This window comes from Anoplophora glabripennis, unplaced genomic scaffold (genome assembly GCF_000390285.2).
Source record: "Anoplophora glabripennis isolate ALB-LARVAE unplaced genomic scaffold, Agla_2.0 scaffold147, whole genome shotgun sequence".
Taxonomy (NCBI): domain Eukaryota; kingdom Metazoa; phylum Arthropoda; class Insecta; order Coleoptera; family Cerambycidae; genus Anoplophora; species Anoplophora glabripennis.
The window spans coordinates 767,490-791,318 of record NW_019416251.1 but is presented as its reverse complement, the minus strand read 5'-3'; the positions used below and the strand labels follow the sequence as shown (position 1 = coordinate 791,318).

The following is a 23,829-nucleotide window of genomic DNA, read 5'->3' as shown; positions in this document are numbered from 1 at the left end:
TGTTATTATTTGCATTCATCTATTATTTCAAACGGTAACTTTTGCGATAAGTAAAAGAAATTACAATTGATTTTAAAAATCAAAACGACCGTAACCGCGAAACGGCCTTTTACGCAGAGCGATATAAAAATTTATAACCCTTTACGGGTCGCATAAAACTAAATATGGATTTCCTTTTGGAAGTGCACTATAATAATTTATACAGTATATGCACTTGTGACGCGGACAATAACTCTTTAATGGCCGTAATAAAATATAAATTATACGACCCCGTCTCATTACGATTTTTAACGGGACAATTTCATGTCCCCCGCTAACGAGACGGGAATCGTATCTCTTATGATTTTAGGTGTTCGCTTTATTCGTATAGTTCGGTTATTTCGCGAATAATGGTTTCAATTTAGGTTTTTATGTGGACGGTTTCATGCGGTCATTGGTCGGGAGTCAAGAGGTTTTTGTATCATATTCCCTTCGTAATGGCGATTTGTATATTTCCTGCAATCTCTAAAATAAGAATACTTGTCATAAATGTGTATATACTCCAAAATAAAGTACAAAAAATATAGTGCGTGATTCTTGCCATAAAAATAATGACACTTCGAAGTAATTTTATTCGGTAAGGATTTTTCTTTGCCAATTTGGTATAGGTACTTATTATTGGCTCTTGACATTCATACCAAGGAGGGCGGAAAAATTTAGGTACAAAGTATTTAAAAAATGAAAGTCCATTCTTCTATTTTCGTCCGAAATAAAATTTTCAATTACTTTTCCATTAATGTTTAAAGTTTCAAGTTTTCAATAACATTAAGTATGGACTATCCTCAATCTAGGTCAATTTAAGTTTTAAAGATGATGCAAACAAATATTGAAACAAAAATAACAAATTCGATTCGATAACAAGTTCCTAATATTTTCACAATATACCTAAATCGTTTACAAAATTTTGAATTATGAAGCGAAGTACAATTTTTCAAGCGTTTCGCCGTTTAGCGCGATCGAAATTCTATAAAACCAAATTGGAAATAAAGAACGTCGGGCTATATTAAAAGTTGTTCTGTTCTTCTTTACACGAAATCCTTATAAACTCCAGAGACGCTATATTTCCATTTATAAGGCCTTTTTATGGGTCACGTCTTGTCCTAAGCTCAGTTTATACTTAGAAGACATCTTTATTATTATACGCCATTTAAAAATACAACTGGATATAGAGCGGATCGAACTGATTTCACATTATGGCGAACAATCGTTAATGGAATATATAACTCGCGGATAAAAAGGGGATGTTTAGTAGACAAAATAAAAAAATCCCCCTGAAATTATGAACATAGAATAGAATAAGCAGCCTTCTATTCTTTGCAATTTTTTTGTTAATGTAAATATTGAGAAAATTAAATATTTTTTTACAATCTCGACTATATTTAGCTCTATAGAAAAGACTACTGTGATATAGCTGTGTGATTATAGCATACTACCGCTATTTGACGTTTGTTTCAAGATTTATTGCGCTCTTCATGTTAATTCTAAAATTAGATATTTTAATTTTCGATTTATCACACAAAAATTCAGATCGAAGTGGTTTTTCATCACAAGTGGTTATCACAAGTCGATAACAGTGGCGGGTGAGTTTTTTAAATCAAATAAAGTTTATATAGTTTTTACAAAATTGTTTACATGGTTCACTTTAACATTCATTGTAGAATAACATTGAATGACAAGAAGCTAAACATTTTTTTGGTGTAAAAATGAGCCATTGGATACACTCTGTACGTCAACAGTGTCAATCCGAAGGCCTTAATAATCAGCCAGAGGCGGGAAAAACGGCCCGGAAAAGATTCATCCCACATTCGTCCATAAAAAAGCGGGCATAGAATGAAGATAGCGCTATCTATCACCGAAAAGGCAGAATTGTAAATGTGTCGGCATTTAATGGCTTTTTTACTGGGCTTTTATTAAAATTTTTTCCGAGGGAAAGGCGAGAAAATTTATTATTGTTTTTCCTTCACGCTTTGTGCCTCCGGGTTTTTATTAGTTTTAAATCAAATTTGCGACATTCGCGGAATCATTTTCAGTTTCCCAACACGGTATCAGATACTGGGAAGGGAAAGAGTAAATCCAATTCGAAACTTTAGGTACATTCAGTGACAGACGACTGACGTCAGTGGTATATAACCTTGGGTAGCTGTCAAACAGAGAGTCAAACAACAAAAGTCATATGTATATTAGGGAACGTTTTGAAAGATTATGTGTTCAATTTGAAGAAGAGGTATTGTGAACATTATATACACAGTGTCACTAAAACAATGTTAGAAAAATATTTATTCGAATTTTTTTCTTTAAACTAAACCTATATTCCGCAAAGTGAATTTACGTAAAAAAGTTATTGACGGAAAACTTTTAAATTTACTTTTCTCCAGTTGTTTTTCAGATATATCGATCACCCTGTACTGATCAAGCCGTACCTAGAGCAAACCGTAAAAAAGAACCCTCCGCACTCGAAACCTATTGGAACGCCCTACCCAAAGGGAATCCGGGAAGCCACGTCTTGGGGGCAACGGAAAACAAAGCCATCCCCTGGCAAATTAAGCGATGCAACGGCATTGTTTTAGCTCCGCGTGCAGCTTGCATTCTTTTAATTGATCGCGTTCGGAAGCGTCGCCCCATAACGCTGAGCTTCTGTGTATGGGTTATAGACCGCCGGTTAACATCCAAAAAGTGCATCTTCGCAAAAACGGTGGTGAGAAAATATCTAACCCAGGCACGTAACGATCTTATAAAAGTTGTTGGCTTACCCAATCTGAGGAATTTGAAAAAAAATTATGGTCCATCTTATGACCTACCCTATTCCAAATATTTGTTATATATGATATTTTTGTCAAAGCATTTTAAAAATAAAAAAGTTTATGAAACTCTCTTTGCACCACTATGATATTCTTCATGTGTGTATTACAATGACGAGACCGAACAGGCGCAGAATATTCAAGCTCTTGTTGAACAAATAAATAATATACAGTTTTTAATGAGTTTATTTGAATAACATTTTTACTGCTTCTAACCATGCAACCATAAGACGTTTCATATATTATTTTTTGAGTGTGTAAATTAAAACAAAATATTTTCATATAATCAATATAGAGAAAAGAGTGCTAGGGGACCAGGGACCTGTGGGATTCCAGATGTGGCAAAGTAATTGAGAGGAGAATTTAAATAGATTCCAAAAAGCGACAAATAGGTACACAGATATTCTATTTAAAAAGAAACAAATGTTTATATTTCCGAAATACAACATCTAATTTTATTTTAAATATGTATTTCTTTAAGAACACAAGAAAATTTCCTAAAACTTTAGTCTCTACTATTTTTTCTAGATAGAAAGTCAAAAATGATAAAGGAAGTAGGCTGTATTTTGTATTTTTTTTTTTTTTTTTGAAGATTCCAAAGCTGATCGGTTGGACGTTTTATGTATGAACGAACAAAATATTTCTATTAACACCCTGTATAGACACTGAGAGGAGTATTAGATGACGGACGAGTATAAAAGTGTCAATTTATTAATATGATAAATAACAATTTATTTGTTATGACAACCGCCTACTTTATTTTTGCAAATTTTCGCAATTACCCTTTTAGTGAACGATGACGCATCTAATTTTTTTACTAGAAAACTATCGGTTTTATCGAAAAATTACAAGAGGTAAAAAAGTTGCGCAATAAATATTTTTAAATAAATAATTTGCTCCATATAAAAAATGTCTTATAAAATATTGCAATTGGGTTGACTGTTTCACGCCTGTATAAAATACGCCAATGATCGAAAAAATATTGAAAAATTGTCTCTTTATTAGTAGGATGCTCATACCAAGTTTCGTGTCTCTAGCATTCCCCATGTTAAAGAAAAAAATTAAAATGTGAATTTCAATCCCCCCCTTTAAGAGGGTATATCGCCTCAGGGGTGCAACTTTCATATAAGGTCTTTTTACTTCAATGCTCCTATTTTTGGCTCTACATTCACTGGTACCATTTTTGTTACTTCATTTAAAAACATCCTCTATATTTACGATTTTATTTGTTCGTTTTGTTTATTAACACCAACCCTTAAGCATTTACATTTCTTTTCTTGATTTTATTAAATTTTAAATACGTGCATCACTTTCCGCAAAGAAATTAAACCTAAAAGTTTAGTTTGTGCTGCTATCAATACTACTAACATAGAAATAAGGACATAAGCGAATTTCTGCACAACCGCTTGAAATGTCATGAAATATTTAACCGAGCTGCATGGCTAGCAGAGTGTGTGTGTGGGGACGCAAGTCGATATTAATGAGGGAGCCGAAGTAGGTCAGAACAACCGGGGAGCTGTGCACTTGAATGCGGTGCGATACGTTGAATTAAAGTAGATCAAATAAATAATATCACTACCATGCTCCGCTCGTTTTATTTATGCGTGGTGGAACCGAAACTCGGGCCTAGCGGAGTATTCAGAACCCGCCCGCGTTCAAAGGGTCCTTAACGAACCACGGCAGACGCTTTATTTATATCCAGTTTTTTTTTGTTCGGTTGCACGACATTGAGCACCATATGATATATTAAATAACTCAACTATTGTTACCGTTCACATGGTGTGTGAACCAAATTACTTAATATACTTATACTAATAACTGATATAAATCTGCCCGGTAGATCTACTGTATCTGATCTAGTGTGTGTTATTCAATTTATCGCTGGAATTTGGTGTGATGCGATCTATACAGATTTCCACACAGCATCAGCATTAGATCATGCTATGGAAGTCTGGATATCTTGACATCTGCAAATCACTTTTACACTCGTTGAAATGATACGAGTGTATTTCATTTGTATTTGATTTATTAAGCTTAATGTGTGCCGCAGGGTTCGATACTTGGCCCACTGTTTACAATTCATAGTTTTGCCTGTATTTTTATTATTTTTTATATTGTCATGATGCGGATCTACGGGTAATTTCTTACAGTGAACTGGAAACATGGGAGAAATATTTCATTTTGAAATCACCTCTTTGAAAACGTAATTTATGAGAATTTACAGAGGAGTTTGCTCGTTACAACGATCCTTCTAGTAGCTGTAAAGACAAATACACAATTACAATTCTGTATACCCTTATTTTGAATTTTAAGCAAGCACGACCATGCAGGAACTGAATTAGTCAGGAAATGTGAAAGGATTAGGTACACGAGTTTCATGTAAAGCCGTCGCTTGCATACGTCTGGGCCTGTTGAATTTGAAATGCATTTATATTCCGTTGTTGTTTGACTAACCCATCAATCGTTTTATTTTGAACACGAGATCAGCATTTGTGTTACTTCTTTCAGAGACTTCTTCATTCTGTTACTTTCACGGACTGGAATCACCGGCCTCCGCGTGCCAGCTATTTTAAAGGGACCATTCCACATGGTAACCCTCCTGCCGCTACAATGTTTTTGCATATCACCTAATCCCGTGTGTCACAAAGAAGAAGCGTATTATGTCAAGACCTTTTGTCACTAGCACAAGCCCGAAGTTATTCGGGATATGTAGGCCATATGATTTGTTTGATCTTCACATGCTTTTGTGGCGAGGATAAAAAATGTATTCACAGGATTTGCATTTAAATGAGCATGGACTGGTTCTAATTGAATACACCGTTTGGCATAAGGTGCTCGCACGTGAGGCTAGGCCGTTTCAAGTTTATTTGATGATGCGCGTTTGAATCGCGAAGGGTTTGAGAGCTTTCAACAAAAATATGAAAACAACATTTTGGAAGAAGGCAAGACACGACTAGATCCATTCTAATTTTTATTTACAGATATTCAATTCATTTAGGATATGATTCTCATAATGCTTAATTTAGAATTTCAGTAAAATGCTCAGGATAGACAATAGTTTTGGTTGAAGATGCTCTTAATAGATCTTTAAAAAATGTCTCCATCAGAAGTTTTTTTTAACATCTGAGACATATCAAATCTTAAGTTAAATTAACGTATGCAATTACTATAGGACAACTGAAGTTTATGTCATCAACTGATTCTATTTTTGTGTGTTTGTGGGAGAAAATACTCCCTTTCCAATATCAAAAAATATTACCTCTGTACATAGAGTTTCGTTGTGGTTTGATACGTCGACAAACAGATAGCAAACTCGAAACTGACGATTGGGTCGTCACTTTATTCAATCGGACGAACCCGGGATATCACTTTCGCAAAAAGTGATCATCCAGTATTATGCTAAACCCCCCCCCGATCCAGTCGTCCTCCTCATTAATTTTCAATATCCTCTCCTGCTTTGCATATCCTCGGATAAACTTAAGGCTTACGGACTGTGTAAACGCAGATGGTATGGATCCACTACAGTCGGACCCTCTGGAGATGACGTAATACTGTCCCCTAATGTTCAGTTGCCTAGGAAACGGTCGGATATACGCACGTAGCAACAGTGCGTGTTAGCCGGAGGTGCCTCCGTCATGGCAGACGTGATGCGAGACGTGGGGATTCGGAATCTGTCGAACGACTCACGGAAATACTCCGGTGAAATATGGGAATTCGATTGAATTCCTTTATGGCCGGACTTTTCAAGAAAGGCGCGGTGCCGGGTGTGGTGGATTAAATTCTAGTCGACGTAGGCCTGCTACTCCACAGATATTCCCCTCTCTTGTCCACAGTTATCTGCGCGCTATCGCTAACTCCGTTATTATTGGAGACACGAAATCGATTAAATTAGCAAACTAGTAGCATTTTTTCTATCGATTCTAATGGTGCAATCGACAAAACAATTGAGAATCGCGTTATCGTAATTAAAAAAAACATGCTTCTTTTATTGGAACACCCTGTATATGTAAATATATAAAGGGTGTTCCTTTAAAAAAAACATTACAAAAACGATTCTCAATTGTACCATTAGAAGAATCGATTTCGTATCTGCAATAATAACGGAGTTAGCAATAGTGCGCGGATAAGTGTGGACACCCTGTATACAGCGTGTTGAGAAAAAAATAGAAGGAACTGTACCATACGAAAAATCATTACGTAAATGGAAAATTAACACAATATTGAAAATTAATGACGTTCTTAACAGATAAAATTAGCCCAGGCCTTTCGTAATTTATGTAACTTTTTTCTATAGCCTATATAGGCTTCTATATCATACGATTTCTTCTATTTTTGTCGTGACACAGAACGTCGATCAGTGGGGGAGCTTTTATTACAATGGGAATACATTAAAATGAAAGAAAATAAATTGAAAGAAGCCTTAATTATAATGGAAAAACCATAAAATATGTAGGAAATTTAAATAAGTACTGTTATTTTTTAACATTTATCTGAAGTTTAAAAGACCATTATATTTATTATATGGATCTGCTTACTACTTTTTTAAATCTTGTTTATTACAACCTTGTTTGTAGAAAATAAGAGCTCATTATTTGGTTGTCTATATACATACAACCATTTTATGTAAGTAAACTTTACCCAATAAGATTTAAAAAAAATATTTTTGTCCTTATGCCTTAGACGTAGGTATTGTTTTTGTATCGACTAATACTTACATTCTTTGGCTTACGTCGAAGTTGTTATTTTTCTTAGTAAAAAGTTTGCCCGCCCTACTGTCTCTCCGAAGATGTAACTTTATCGGTAAAAAATATGTCTACAGTAAAATAAGAAGAGGATCATGTCAAAGAAAGAGTTGATTCTGAGAATACTAACAACCAAGCTAAAAAACTATTTTTCTACTTTCACTTCTATAAAGGTAAAACATACTAATTATAACCACCTACATATGCAACAGAAACAAAATTATTTACCCATTGCAATAGTTCCTCAATACACCATTTTATTTTTTTTATTTTCATATTACATCAAAAGAACATCACACTGACCTTTGTCCATAAACATAACTTACTTAGCAGCAATTGCTCATAACCTCCTTTTCTTATACGACAACAGACTATTAATAACTTGCATCGTGTTTATAACATGTAAAATAATTAAACAAACATGGCATGGCACTAGCAATTTTGCCTATAAGAGTGTCTAACGATGTTCTAGTTCTAGATCGGCTTTGGAGCAGCCGTTAATAGAAATATACCATAACACAGAAACAGAAGTGGAGCAGAATCATAAATTAATTATGTCGAATGGTTATTTAGATTCCTACCAGCGTCTGATTGTTAAGAAGGCATCCCATAGGGAAAGCTTTCAATTACTTCACAATTAGGTCTTATCCACAATAAAGTAATTAGTGGTTTACAAGTTGGTTAACAACCGACTGGGAGATTTATTTTTAATGGAAGATAACTCTTGATGAAAGAAGCGGATTGTTTAAAATTATCTTATTGTTAGTAAAAGTTGCATAGAGATGACAGATAAAATACTTTTTTATAATACACTGTTTGAGTAACACTGAGATTTAAATCTGACCGAGTCCTCTGCTTGTTGCTATTGGTTAACCTACTATTTAGCCTGATACCTACATCCAAAGTCCAACAATTTTGGTTGTTCTCTCATTAAGGGGGGAAACCACATTAAGAGGCGACTTAAATTTTAAAAAATTAAAAAATTATGAATATTTGATCATCACAGTGTGGCAGTAAATCGTGATTTATTTCTATTCTTTTGTTCATCAAATTCAATAAAAAAATTATTAGTTCGTTGATATTTATTTTTAGGGGTCGCTCGAAAACATTTTAGGTACACTATTTTTAAAGTTAAAATAATTATGAGCGACCTTTAGAAATTGAAATATCGATTTAAAATTTTCAAAATCGACATTTTTTTCAACCTAGAAAATGATAAAATATCTAGAAAAAAAAATCATTTTTTCACGATTTTCGAATTTTTTAAAAATCTTAAGCGACCTCTAAAAAAATTTTTATTTGAGTTGATTTTTGAGGGAGCTCTTAAAACATGATAAACCAACATATTTTCACAAGAGACACGAAAAAAAGTATTCGTTTTTCTTTGGGCCACCCTAATCTTTATGCTTAATTTTGAAAAATAATTAGCGTTATAATAAATTTAAAATTCGACAAAATCATATCGGGCAATGTGAGTGTTTTTCGCGTACCACTATTTCCTTTTCTTGAGGTGTTTTCCAGCGAGTGCGGGAAAATTGGATTCGAAGGTGTCGTTCTTACACCCTGCATAATGCTTTCCGGTCAATTAGCGATTCCAGCCCCATATAACAGTCCTTTTTCCTCATAGGCCTGAGCTTGCATCTGTTCATGTGAGAAACATGTCGGTAAGATCGAATTCTTCTGTTTCAGTGACGTATAACGCTTTATTTTCAGCGGCACGTCACCTCGGATTATTCCTTCAGGGATCGACTCCTAGATAGGGTCGTCTCCGCCCGCCGGCAGCCATCAGCACGGGCACGGACTGAAAACTTCCGAACTAACGGCAGGTCGGAGTGGAGGGTACAAGGCACGTCGTCTGTCTGTGCATGTGTTAGTGTCTCATGAATGCATTACCCGGAGAGCACGTCGCCGTCTCTATGAAATGGGATGCGCACAGAGATTTACTAAACAACTTGTAGAATCTTAACAAGTCACTTGAAACGAGCCGACATACAACGACTCTTTGTTGTCTTTATATCAGACGCATCTTGGGCCGTAACAGCTCGGCACCGCGACGGGGTAGACACAAAAGGGGACTGCTCGCTGTTGGGGGATCATCTCTTAAGTGAGATCTCTTCTCTCGGTATGCGTTTCGAAGAAACCACACGACGGTGCACATTGGGTTTTTAGTTCAGTATTAACAGAAGTTGCAGGATTTTGTTGATAATGTTACGGAATTCGAGATTCACTGAGGAATTTTCCGAAATTGTGTCCGTAAACCATTTGATTTACCGAAATCTATGCCATTTCTTGTCTATAAAACGTCATCATTAACACCCTACATCGCGAAAATTAAGCCTGGCATAAAAGTTAATAGAGCAAAGTACATTTATTTTTCAAGAATCTACACTTATAATTTTAGAATTAAAAATGGTTATCTGCAGTTTTTCGCGCATGTTTTGAATACACCATATAAGGCGACTTAGATATATCTGAATTTTTATTAAAATCCCTTTTTTTGCATACGCTTTCAAAATAATAAATATTACAATTGGCAAGCAAGCAATAAGAACAAAACAAGCAAAAAACGAAACAATTTATTCAAACAGCTCGTCGATATTGAAGGCGTGGTAGTCGCCTTCCTACGCCCGAGGAAGCTTGGAAGTACGAAGACACAAAAAAAACCTTTCCAGACACTTTCATTATCCGTCACAGATCTTTCTCAAAGATACATATGACGCCGGGACAGAAACGGAAAAACGTGGCGTTTTTTCTACACTCTGAAGACCTACATAATAGCCTAGAGACTAGACTACAAAGAAAACAGAGTAAGTATAACAGGAAGCAGTGACATTTAAGGCCCTTCATTCGGTATCGATCCGAGAGCGTCCGCGTTTACACTTCCATGAACTCAGTTCTCGTGAAAGAACGGAGATAGAGGCTTAGTTTGGTTGAATTCAGCCACGGTACTTTCATAAAACGACGCAAGATACGGACTAACATCACGTATTAAAAAAAATTCACCATTTGTAAAATATTAAATACTAATCACATATATTAGAAGATAAAAACATTCAAAATTTTTAAGTGACTTTCAAAAACGGTCGTAGAGCAATAAAAAAAAAGCAAATTAAAGCTTAAAGTTTCTAGATTGAGGATGTGACAGTCAAAAATTTCTATCGTCGACCACTAAAGAAATCATAAGAAATAAAGCGAAAAAAGATTTAAAAAAATTTTGTTTGGCAATAATATAACATCTGGATTTCCAAAAGCGAAATTTGGAGCCTACACGTACTGGATAGCTCCCATTATGGTTATTAATTGTAGGGTATCAGGGTAGACGTTCCAACACACTCCAGGCTGGCTCCGCAAGACCCTGCAGTAGTCTCCGCGTGAAAATTAGAAAATTGACCTGTTTGAAAAATGGCCATCTGGATGTGGGGGCTGTCTCCGAGGAATTGTAGAACTGGAACTGATTTTGGAAGATCCGAAACTGTAGTGAAGTAATCAAAAAGTTAATGAAAAGTTGACAAGAAGAAAATAGATTTTTCTAATACAACCGACCATATATTTTAGGCGTGGAAACCGCGCCATTTCATCTTTATAATTATCTTTTATTAAAAAATGTCTTTCTGACCAAATATTTTGGTCATGGGAAATACCGTGGAAAATAATATGACGTAAAATCTGTGAGGAAAACGTACAAGGCCTTAATTAAGTTAATTGATAGTGACGGCAGAGCAGAGGGGCTTCCTCTCCTACAGCCAGAAATTAATTTCGAGAGAAAGACAGAGGAACGTTAATTGGCAAAGTTCGTTGAAGCCGCAAAACGTTCGTTTTGCTATTTGTCACCAAGTCTATGTGTTACTTATAACCGCATGACGATTTAATGTATGTTGTTGTACGGGGTGTTCTGTACAAAGCTCTCCAGTCGGTTATCTCGAAAACCAAAAGGGATATCTAAGTTTTCAAAAATATAAAATTTATCTACTTATCGGTATTCTTTCAATATCACTGAAGAGATTTTCTTAATAAAATCGTGAAGAAAAATAATTTGAAGTTAAGTTTCAGACGTTTTTATGGCTCAATGTTCACAACTTTAGTCGGCTTAAAACTTATTAACTTTCAAGTTCTTATGCTAACCAATAGAAGAGATAGGCATACATTTTTAGATTATTATATCTATAAAATAAAATTCCTCGGTGGTTATCAAATATTTTCTTTATTTTAATACCTTCTACATCCAAAGTCATATTAAAAATTGGATACTCTAAAATTTTCATGACTGCTATAGAAAAGAAAAATGAGAACTTGTAAGCCTTCAAACCAAACAAGGAATAGTAGTAATGTGAAAAGAACGTAAAGTTAAAAAAACAGGAGAAGTTATTAAAAAGCAACAGAAGAATAAAAAAAACTGATATTAAGACTAAAAATGATAAAGAATAAGATTTTGTGCGTAACAATAGTAAGTACATATTGATATCACACTCGACATATTGAACAATAGTAGGTATATCACAAAACAAACTTCAGAATTTTGACTTTTAACCTTTTTTCACAGCTATTTATTAAAATTTACAAAACAATTTGTGGAATACTATAACTTTGTTTCAGGGGTACCACAGGGCTCTGTCCTTGGTCCTCTTTTATTTTCATTATTTATTAACGATATATTCGAAGACCATCTTATTTATTCCGATGATGCCAATATCTTTTCTCCTATATGTTCACCCAATCACTACTGTTTTTCTTATTAGAAGTTTAACTTGTTTTGTTATAAAAAAAAATTATGTTACAGCCGTTTATAATTTCATTTTTAAAAGTGTCTAAAGGAAACTATAGCCATCATCCTAAATGACTTTAATTCCATTTCTCTCACATCCGTATAATAGCAGTGATACAAAAAAAAATTACGAAAAGACTGAAAACAATTTAATTTCGATCCTTTTTTTAAGACGGCATTTTCTGTCCCACATTTAGGTACGTCTGGCACCATAATACAGAAACACTTTGCAGCAATCTGGGCCTATTTGCATAGAGATAACTACTGAGAGATACCATCTCGAGCGAATACGACAATCCACATATTTCACGTAAAGTGGGACGAGCTCCGATTTCGTTACAGATACAAACAACGAATTCACTCACGAAAATGCAGCTCGATGCGTTACGGATGCATAAATTCGGAGATAATAGAGTATACAGGCCCATATACCTGTAACGAGCCGTTTTGATGTGTCTCGTTTTGGAATTGGCCAATTTAAATCCCGACCGTGGTACCTTCGCGCACAAATTAAGATGGTATCTTCCAGAGCGGGAATAGTGCGGGATTGTTCGAGGCTCGCAACTCCTGACGTGTTTCGGTGCTTCGCTGCCCACTTTCGGCATTTTTCCTGCGGTTACGCCTCTATATATTAGGTAAATTGTACGGAACTGTACCGGCTCGTCGGTTTATCTGACATCTAATTTGTGTCGTTTAATCAAACAACGAAACAAACCGGCTAGGATTCTGTGGAACTGCTTGCTCCGCGACTGACATAATTTGTCTCGTTTCATTCCCTGCTTGTTAGGATGTGGAATGCGTGGTTTGGCGTTCTTTTATGATAATCAACCACGGAATATTATTCGCTCCATCTCGAATAACGCATACAAAGTGCCACAGCGGGTTCCCGAAATCAAATTAAGCCGTACAGTTTGTACAAGGCTATGTCTTGGGATGAGTCAGTTTTTGGAAGAAATGCTCCTCAGGTTACAAATATTTGGGAGACATGCAAATTTTGTTAAGGGTACGACTTTTTGTTACAGTGACTGAATTCTAGTCTTACTGTTGTCCACTAAGGCTTACAACGTAACATTTAGAGGGAAATTCTCATAAATTCTCATGTGAAGAGAAAAGAACTAGAGATGTCGAATATGACTACTTTTGAGTAATCATGAGTACCGATTACTTTCGGTTTAAGTAATCGGTACTTTGTATGTCTATCAAAGTAATAAATTTATTAAAGAATTTCCTGAATTACTTTCTGTTGTACTGGATCAGCATAAAAGACACATTGAAAGTCAAATGTTTAAATGAAATCGAGTTTTACAGCTGCTGTACTGGGCATTTTTATTACATAATTTTTCAGAATGTGTAAAACTCCGATATACATACATACAGGGTGTCCAAAAAGTTTGGAACCCCCCCTCTCTATCTCAGAAAATACTGCTCAAACAAAATAATGATTGGGACACAAGCTGCAGAGTATTAAGTGAACGATGACCTTGACAATGACCTTGAAGGTCATTTAGAGGCCAAGTTGAAAATTTTAAATGGAACAGTTTACTTTTGACCCCGGAAATGGTAAAAGCGGAAAATTTTATGTTCGAATGTGACTTTGACCATGGCCTTCAAGGTCATTTAGAGGTCAAGTTGAAAATTTTAAATGGAAACGTTTACTTTTGACTCCGGAAATGGTAAAAGCGGAAAATTTTATGTTCGAAAGTGACTTTGACCATGGCCTTCAAAGTCATTTAGAGGTCAAGTTGAAAATTTTAAATGGAAATGTATATTTTTGATCTCGGAAATAGAAAGAGTGAAGAATATCGGGTCATCTATTAAAAATCGACTTGACTTGCCAACGATCTTGAAGGTCATGGTCATATACGGTTCCATTTAAAATTTTCAGGTTGGCCTCTAAATGACCTCCAAGGTCATGTCCAAGGTCACCGTTGGATTGCTCACTCAAAACCCTACAACTTTTGTCCTAATCATTTTTTATTTGAGCAGTATTTTCTGAGAAACTTTTTGAACACCCTGTATATGGTCCAAAAAATGTATATTTTTCAAGCTGTCTCCCTCCCTGTATAATTGCAGGTTATGATTATTATCACTCAACTGACCCCCGAAAGTGTAGTGATATACTTTTTCAAACTTTGGTTAACGCGTCCATCTCGATTACGAATGTTTTTTATATTTAAAATATATGTATATTAAATTTGGCCTACCTAAGTATCTCTTGTACCGCTAAATGAAAAATTCCGAATGGCGAAAACAAAATCGAATCCGTATCTGCTTCCTAACGGAAAAGAAATATTAAAACGTTTCATGCCAAACTCTAAATATAAATCCAATCACATACGAAAACGAGTCGTAACACGTGCTATCGCGCCGAATGGAGGCATCCAATTTATTTTTAATATAAATAAACATGGGCCGCCACCTCCGCCAAATGATACATTTTGTTTAAAATCCGTATATTTACAGCTTTCATTCACGTGCCCATTATAATTTGTTACAATTACTCATGTTTATGCAGATGACTTATAATTGTAAGACTGCTAGGCAGACAGGCTTAACGAAATGCGCTACGCCACACACTAGACCTATTATTTGTGCACATGAATTACGCGCGGGTACGCAGTTCCCTGCCAGGTATCGTCGGACTAATTTCAACGCTGTGATCTTAAATAATAGCGCTGCGGACCCAGTGGCGCCTTTTTAAACTTTTAGAAACACAAAAAAATTGTCACAGTTTTGTTTTAAGTGGCGTAAGTCTATTCTGTAAAAATGTCTCCAAGTCGTGAATTAGACAGTAATACAGAAGCCTTCATAAATGTTTGCAAGCCATGTGACCGCCCAGCTTAGGCAACCCAACATTGCACGACTGCTCCTGGTAACGAAAAATTCCTAAATTTTTCCTTTCCTTTTTAATATCCAGATAACATTGTAGACTAAATTTTAAATTCAATTTTTTACTATGAAAATTTTTAGGGAGCCGCCGCCCCTGAGCCCCCCCCCCATCAGCCGCTACTGCAATTATAGTCTTTCCGATCAAAGGGCTAGAATGCGCGCGCGGACACACGGCGAACAAATACAGCCGGACTGGCCGACCGGCCATAAATTTCAGTTGTCGACAAATCGCCTAGCAGTGCAGTGTAGCAATGCGGATTGGTGTGATTCAAATGAAATACCACCAGACAATGTTGAATTGGTAGAACAGGTTGTTGATGAAACAGATTTGGAATTTAAAGATAAAGATTTACATGTTCAATGTCAGCGTCTTATTTTAAATATTTACGATTGTTTAAATTGTTTAAAAAATGAAGAAAATGAAAAATCAGATAATGAAATTATAAATAGAATTCACATATTAACTAATGTTTCAGTGTCCACAATTTTTCGTGTTATTAAATAAGGTGTTATAGATCATTGCGTAAATAGGAATAGAAAACAAAAATTTAAAAATATCGAAGACATGACGAAAGGCGGACAATTTATATTTTATTTAAAGAAAATTGAGGACATAAATAATTAAAATATGTTGTTGGCCAAACGAACTTATATAGAAATTTTCCACACATTATATATATATATAACTTTTTATCTTTAGTAGAAAACTTTTTTAGGGACGCCTATGAAACTCATTAAATTTTATTGCTAGGCGTTTTTATACATGTTCAACTGATTTCGAAAAGACTATACCTTAATCTTTAGTCTTAAATGTCTCTTTTACTAGCCTTAACACTGGCTGTACCTTCTTACAGACACTTAAAGATGTATGTTTTTGGAAACACTTTCAACGTGTTTTTTTGTAACCTACGCTACTATTAATAACGTCATAAAACTTGTTGTACCTAAGTGCCGTCGGCGCTAGTCATAATTAGCGAGGTTTCTGTTACAAAAAACGAAAACCGGACATAAATTCACTTAAACGTGTTCAGGGGTGCTCCAGCTTCAAAACTGGCGTGGATTTATTTGTAAGCCGAACCGTTTAAGAAGTATACGCATTCGTTGTACGCCACTGTCTTGGACGCTTTGAGCACTCACATATAACCTTTTATTAGTACAGTCTTGGCAACAATAATAATACTGTGGGGCATAATGTAGTCAACACTTAATAATATCTTCATTCTAGGAAACATAAAATCATCTACTTAGTTTAGTGTTAGCTTAAGCAGGTGTATAATATAATGTCTAATAATGTCGCAGCCATTTCAGCGCTCTTTAGTATTTTATTTAGTTCAACGTTTCACCCCTAGAAGCTGCTCTCGTTGTTAGAGAATAGTTATCACTTTTAAGCAGTGGCGGCTCTTAACTTCCATACCAGGGAGGGCGGAAAAATTTAGGTATAGTTTTTCCGAAGTCAACTGAAGAAAACAATAACTTCAAGGTATGTACCAGGCTCGGTAGCTACGCTTGTTCCCATATTTATTTAGCCATACCCATATACAGGTCTGTTCGAACTAAAGTGCAGGTGGTAGAAATGTATACAACCAGTTGAAGAATACGAGCGCGGGCAAAGGAAAACAAAGACAGTCGCATTGGACTACTGGGAAATAAATCACAGCAGTTGACAAGTGGTTGATAAATTTCCCAGCAGTGCAGTGCAGCAATGCAGAATTTGGTGTGATTCAGGTAATTTTAATTTATTATAGGCACCTTCTATCATATTATAATTGCGAAAGGAAGAAATAAGGGGGATATTTTGTTTACTAATATTATCACAACATGGCATTTTGGAGACCTTTTGAAATGGAACAAAACGAAATTTGCCACCAATATAATAAAATTGTTTGAGCACATAAATAATCAAAATATGTTGTTGGCCAAATGAACATATGATAGAAATTTTCTACACATTATATACAAATTATTATAATTTTTTACCTTTAACAGAAAACTTGTTTAGTTTTAGGAACGCCTATGAAACTCATTAAATTTAATTGCTCGGTTTTTTATACATGTTCAACTGACTTCGGAAAGACTATACTTACAAAGTATTGCAAAAAAAAAATTGGGTAGTTTTATTTTAAGTACTATATGTATAGGGAAAATGTACTCAACATTATTTTTTATAGTAAAAGTTCGTTCTTCTGCTTTTTCCCGAAATAAACTTACTTTTTCATTAAGGTTTGGTATTTCTCGCCCTATAGATGTGCAAGTGCTACAGTCAATTTAAAAATGTTACAATTAAAAATAATACACAAGAAACAATACGTAGGTAACAAAATTTTACGCCGCACGTAAACAAATTACGTTTATTAAGAAAAAAAGGGTGAATAGCTATTATTTGGTTACGGTCGGACTAAACAAGGCCCAAACTGCATAGTAAACATGCTCCGCCTTTCACTGCTGCGTAACCATGACCACCGTTGTAAACACTTTACAGATGTAGAGGCGAGCCCCAGAGCCCCCGCACCAGCCGCCACTGCTTTTAAGTATTCATAGCATCATACTTCTAAGCTTCTAAAACTAAACTAAAAGAGTAGTGGAAATTATAGTATTTCATACGTTATGGACAAATTGCTCGGGTGAATTATGGAAACAAAAATAGATGTGCACATCCAGCTCCGCTTAAGCCCTGATTGCCCATTTGCATATTCAATTTTATTCGAAATTGTCCATATCAGTTCATAACCGTAAATGGAGCAATATAATGAAGCCTAGGTAATATTAATTACCATGGAATATAACATTGTTGCGCTGCAACGCGATCAACTCGGTTTCGATAATATCCTATTAAGCAATGGCGTATGTAACGTCACCCTTGGCATGTAATTAGAGGCGGGGTGATACAGCCAGAATGGGTGGAGGACCAATTTCCGCCGTTATTAAAGCCTATTAGCGATGCAGTGATAAAACTGGTCCCTGCTTCGGTGAGGGATGGTTTTCACGGGGTTTAGCTGTCGATTCGACGCCGCGGCGTGGTGCGAACTGCGCATCATTTTGGATAAAATGTTTGCCGTTTTACGGTCTAGTAATTCGGCTGTAAAGGTCGCCCCACATGAACGTCGAATTTATTTGCGTTGTAGCAAATGATGATGCATGAACCACAGGAAAAGGTTTCAGCTGAGCGAAATTAACAATGGAATGCTATAATAACAGTAAACTGTTTTGATTTTAATATCCCTTGTACTCTTTTAGTATAGTTACCAAATCAAAGGTATCCATGTAGCTTAGGCTTTAGAGTTTATGTCAGTTATTATTTTTTTGCCCTAAATATGTATGTGAAATGAAGAATTCTGGATAAGTAAATAATTAAAAAAGCCCTTGGACGGTTAGTTGTGCCGGCTTGGTGTAAATGTAATAAGGTTGGAAGGGGAGAAAAAAAGGGAATACCGAAAATTTTAATAAAACGTGTTCCCGTTGCCGTTATCAAAGGCCTTTAATTTGAAAACTCTAAATTATATTCAAAGGGGACCCTTATATTCCACGGTTTATGTTATTAAAAAATGTAATAAAAACTAACCCGGTTTAATGTACCGACCTGACATATTTAAAAAAGTATGTGTAGAAGAATTTAACAAATTAATATGTAAATTTTGCATCATACAAAAATTGTTGGTTTATAACTGGTGATCCTTTAATTAGTGGAAAAGATGTACTCTGCAGGTTACAGTCATGCTTTCATAGTACCTACGGATTAGTAGATCGCTCTCTGCCAGTAAAGCAACGAGCATAGAAAGCAGTGACAATGATATGGCATACTTTGTAGGTTATCATAATAAAATTTCTTGAATATTGAAGTTTTGATAATATATCTCAAAATTTCTTTGAACTTAAGCAAGTTTATTAAATTATCTCCAGTTTTTTCAAGAATGATATGGTAGTAGGCCGATAATCTGAAGCTATGCCAATTATTAGCTTTTGATTAACTCAATAAAAAAGTTACAAATTTAAAAGAGGAAATACGTAGAAGACAATTCAGTTGCAACATAATCAATTATAAATCTCAACAGTGTGGGCCAGTACACATAGGAAATGCCAAAAATATCTCACGTAATTGAGTTGTATAAGCTTTGTATAATACTTATGGTTTTCTTGTTTATGTGCGTGAAGCAACAATAGCAATCACACCCCACATATCCACCGATATATAATTAGAAATGTAATGATATAGGTAATGTAGGAAGAAGTCTATTTCCGATGTTATTAGTAATGCAGTAATGATGCCAAACGGTAAATGAGGAGCGAGCCGGTCTACTTCGACTGCATGGGCAATGAGTAGTCGCCGTCGTCGTGGGCAAGGCATTGTGCTCGCTAGACTCGCTGGTGCTAGTCTAGCGGCGTTGCCACGTATCCTCTTTGTATTCAAAACAAAGATTTTGTCAATGACCAATTATTTACTTTTCTCATATCTATAATGACTAAAATATCGATATGGCAAATGGAAATGTTAGTAGGTTTTGTGTTAGGTACTTTGAGACAAGGTTTAACTATGGGGCTTATCTTATAACTGCTTTCGATTCCATAAACAAATCAATAATATACTTATGCACCATCTCAAGGATAAATTTGTATAAAAAATGCAGGTGGTAGCATCTGTTTACATTTCAATTTAATGTAGTGATAGTGGTAGGAATTTCTGTAAAACTCATCTACATGTAGTGATTTAATTTAATCTAACCTCTTTATTGAAATGATTTCACTGTTTAATATAAGCACGAATGCAAATGCATACGAAAAATCTGTTCCACCAAATTATTGCCTCAAAGCATAGGAAAAAATAAGTCAAGTGAGGTACAAGTTAGTTAAGCCTTCAATAGTGAGCTTTATATCTAACACATAACAAATACTGTAAATTTACGTACAAATTTAATAATCTCTTTTTTAGATGTTCGAAGTTTGACTATCATTTACTATAGCAGCTGTATTAGACTTAAAATAACGAGTTGTTACTTCCAAATGAGACACTTATGATGATCTATTATTTAATAATCAATCTGGCAACACCGCCGATGACTACTGTTGCATTTGTCTCGAATAGATCGCGAGAGCTAGGTCACGCGCTCTACAATTACATTCTTGCGGAAAATATTAGTCATTGTCTTTACAGCCATACTATTATGTTGTCTCCTTTTTTCTCTGTTACAAATCAACAACGGAGACAAAAAGAATAGTACTTTTTTATTGTTTACATATTTTTTATAGAGTTACTAACAAGGGCAACATTTGTAACAATATTATTTGAACGATCTACGAGATCCCGACAATGTAAAAATTAGACGGAGTTGGAGTGAGTGTGAGCCTCAATCAAAACTTATTTGGTAAATGAAATGTGCGTTTGTGGAAAGTTTTCTCTGTATCTACCGTCTCCACGTTGTCGTTTGAAGAGTTAAATTAAGAAGCACCAGCAATTCTAGAACAGTTTTCGTGTGCCTATGCCACTTTTTTTTATTTCTACTACCTCATCATGACAATGACAAAGTCTTTCAAACAAATATACATATAACCAGGTACATGTAATACGTTTATTATTTTCTGATATATGTTCAATTAGAACTGTAGACGATTTTATATATTTAACTCTTTTATTAACTCACAAATAAATGTTTTTAATTGTGTCCTCAGCTCTTTTTTTAATGCGGATTATGCATGGTGTTCCAGAAAGGTTATAGCGTCGTTTGACTACTGATTTTCTATAATCAAAACAAGGCTATTTAGACTAATTTACACATACAAAAGTGAAAGCTTATAAACATATAGTCCAATAAATGTAATATCTCGAGAAGAAAATTGCTGTGGATGAAATGGCGTCGAATTGTGCAGTAGCACTATCAAGATTATCTCTTACCATTGTGAACTAAATCCAATTGAATTAATTAATATGGGCGTAAAAGGAGATTAGACTTGATTAAAACAGAACATTTAAAATATCCAATGTAAGACTATGTTGAATGTTGGACTGAAAATTGAACATCCAAATAATATGAATCGTGATGAAGGCTTTCAGATTAGCATAACCTGGTTACCTCTACTAAAGAACAAACAACGACATGAGAGCAGAATGCGTGATACACCACTGTACAATCCTGAAAGCATACACAACAGCACCGATGATACCAGAGACGAACGTGAAGCCACACCCACCATCCTGCTACGCAGGCGTGGAGTCGTACGAAGCGGTAACGGGGATATACCCAAAACCACGCCCTCTACCCCACTCCGCAAGACCAGAGTCGTGCGCAGCGGTAACATAAGTGGAACTTACCACCCCACCCTCACCGCTGTACTACGCAGAAAAGCATTGTTTGATGAGCAGTTCCGTGCGTAGCGGTACTTAGACCCAGCAACAAGAACTGAAGTCAACATGAAGGGCAGGCCAAGGAAGTGCAATGTGAGTGTATAACTGGCGGTAGCCAGATACATAACAACTTTCAATCATTTTTAAATATAGAACTAGAAAGGTAGGCAAGTCCGTTGACGCGGAACGAGAGTAACCTACAGCTTTTAATATATATATGGATCAGTCTCTAGTTCAAACGATTTTAAGTGATTTTAAAAAGTAAAAGGTACAACATTCATGAAACTACGAGGCGGAGTATACCTTAGCATCACGGACGTGGACTGGAATTTGGATGGGTGACCTAAGGCAGGCTCGTGGACGTGGCTGTGGCAGCCTACCAAGAGACCTGGGTCGCCCAACATTTGCCGCACGCGTGTGGTCCCCGATAAATGGTAATGAGAACAGAGCAAGAAAATCTCTGTAACTCAAGACCATGCTATCATACATAAACTGTACGAGACTTTGCCACCAAGCCACCCGTGTAGTAAATAGGATGGTCGAGTAATGAAGGAGGGTGTACAAGGGGCCTAATAAGACCTAAGTGCCGCGGTGGAAGACAATTCCACCACCCCTCCGACATATATACATACATACATATCTTAGCAGGTGTTGACTTACGTATGTTGAGATGGTCGAAAGAGTATTATTTTGAGCCCAGAATCTGTGACAGAACCTAACCTTTCTGGGATATAATTCATGTGGAAAAGATTTTTGATGACTTCTAGTACAATGTGCCTAGTAACTCATTTGTAATTGTTTGAGAACCTCTGATTTACTTTTAAAAGTGTTTGTTTCGTTATTAAATATATAGAAATGAACTTACATGATTCGTTGTCGTGAGCATGCGCTGGCGGCATGGGCCGCTGCGTGCTTCTAAGGAGCTCCTTGCCCTCTTCGTGGAAGCTGCTGTCGTTTTGGTGCGCTTCGACTTCGGTTCTGTTCGTACTGATCACTCGCGTCGTATTATAAATTTCACTTCCACCTTCACTATCGTTACCGGCGTGAGCACTCAGTTCGAGCTTGGATCCATCGACCTGTCCGAAAATTTTGCTATTCCGCAAGGAGAATACGTCGGTGTTAGGATTAGAGTTCTTAAAAGTGGTCGAGTTCTCTTCGGATATCGATTTGCTCTTCAGGTCGGCGATCCGGTTGCGTTGGGCCGCCTTGAACTCACGCTTAGTTCTAATTTTTCTGAGGTACGGACTGTGCAACACTTTAGAATTTCCGCGAATTACTCTAGTATCACTTTTTACAAGACGACCAGGAATAAATAGCCTACTTAATACTAAACTGGAAGTTGGGAATTTGGAATTATAGAGTGGTGACTGAGGGTTCGAGACAAATTGGCCTAAGGGCGCCTCTGCGCTAGCGGACGCATAGCACCTCCCCACTATGGTCAAAGTGGTAAGGAACACCAAGACGGTGGCCAGCTGTGCCGAGCAACTGCAGCGGTGCTGAGGTATCTTTTGGGCCGTGGTCCAGATGGTGACCAACAACCCCTCATACAGCGCTTGCACGGTGAGGAACTCTGGACACACCTGAATCTCTATTCCCAGCTCTGTACACCAGATTGTACACGTTATCACCGGAGGTTCTATAATACAGTTTGGGCTCTCTACGGGGTACTGATATGGCAATTCTGAATATACTGCAAGTATTGTGATATTGGCAGCAGGTAGACGAGGAGATGCGAGTGTCTTTTCGGCATAGATTCGGCGTCTACCGGATACAAGGCGCACGCGTGGGATCCCAATTCGATTCGAAGTTCCTTCGATATGACCTTGCATAAACATTGCATAACACGCTTGTGGTGGTGCTCACAACCATTTTGAAACTAGGAAAGCTTGTTTGGAATCGGACTTTCCTCTTCAAGATGCGATGGCCAAGGAGCCGCAGCTGAAAAAATAAAACCAGTTACAATTCATTACGTACGAGGTACAATAACGACAAACTTTCAGAGCTAACTCATAAGGGTGACATTTTTTATATTGGAAATGATTAAGGAACCGGTAGTGGAAAAATAAATGTCATGAAAATGTATGTGTATAAAGGGGTATAAACTTTTAAAGTGTAAAAAATGTTCGCTCACGACCGCTGGGCGAGGGAGTGGTCCGATCGCAGTTATTTTAGTATCGTTGGAAAGGAATCTGCGAACTAAAGTGGGTGAGGGGGAGGAAAATAAAATAATTTGATGGTTTAATGCAATAAATATACTTATTACTA

The 23,829-nt window shown here is 36.1% G+C and overlaps 1 protein-coding gene across 1 annotated transcript in view; it reads right to left on the bottom strand.

The window, feature by feature from the left end:
* The window catches only part of LOC108909616, a 255,238-nt gene extending 231,772 nt beyond the window's left edge, over positions 1–23,466 (bottom strand). Inside the window, exon 1 of the mRNA XM_023456558.1 lies at positions 22,430–23,466. Coding sequence (XP_023312326.1) covers positions 22,430–23,399 — 970 coding nt within the window. The 5' untranslated portion in view covers positions 23,400–23,466. The remainder of the gene's footprint in view (positions 1–22,429) is intronic.
* Positions 23,467–23,829: the final 363 nt, after the last annotated feature.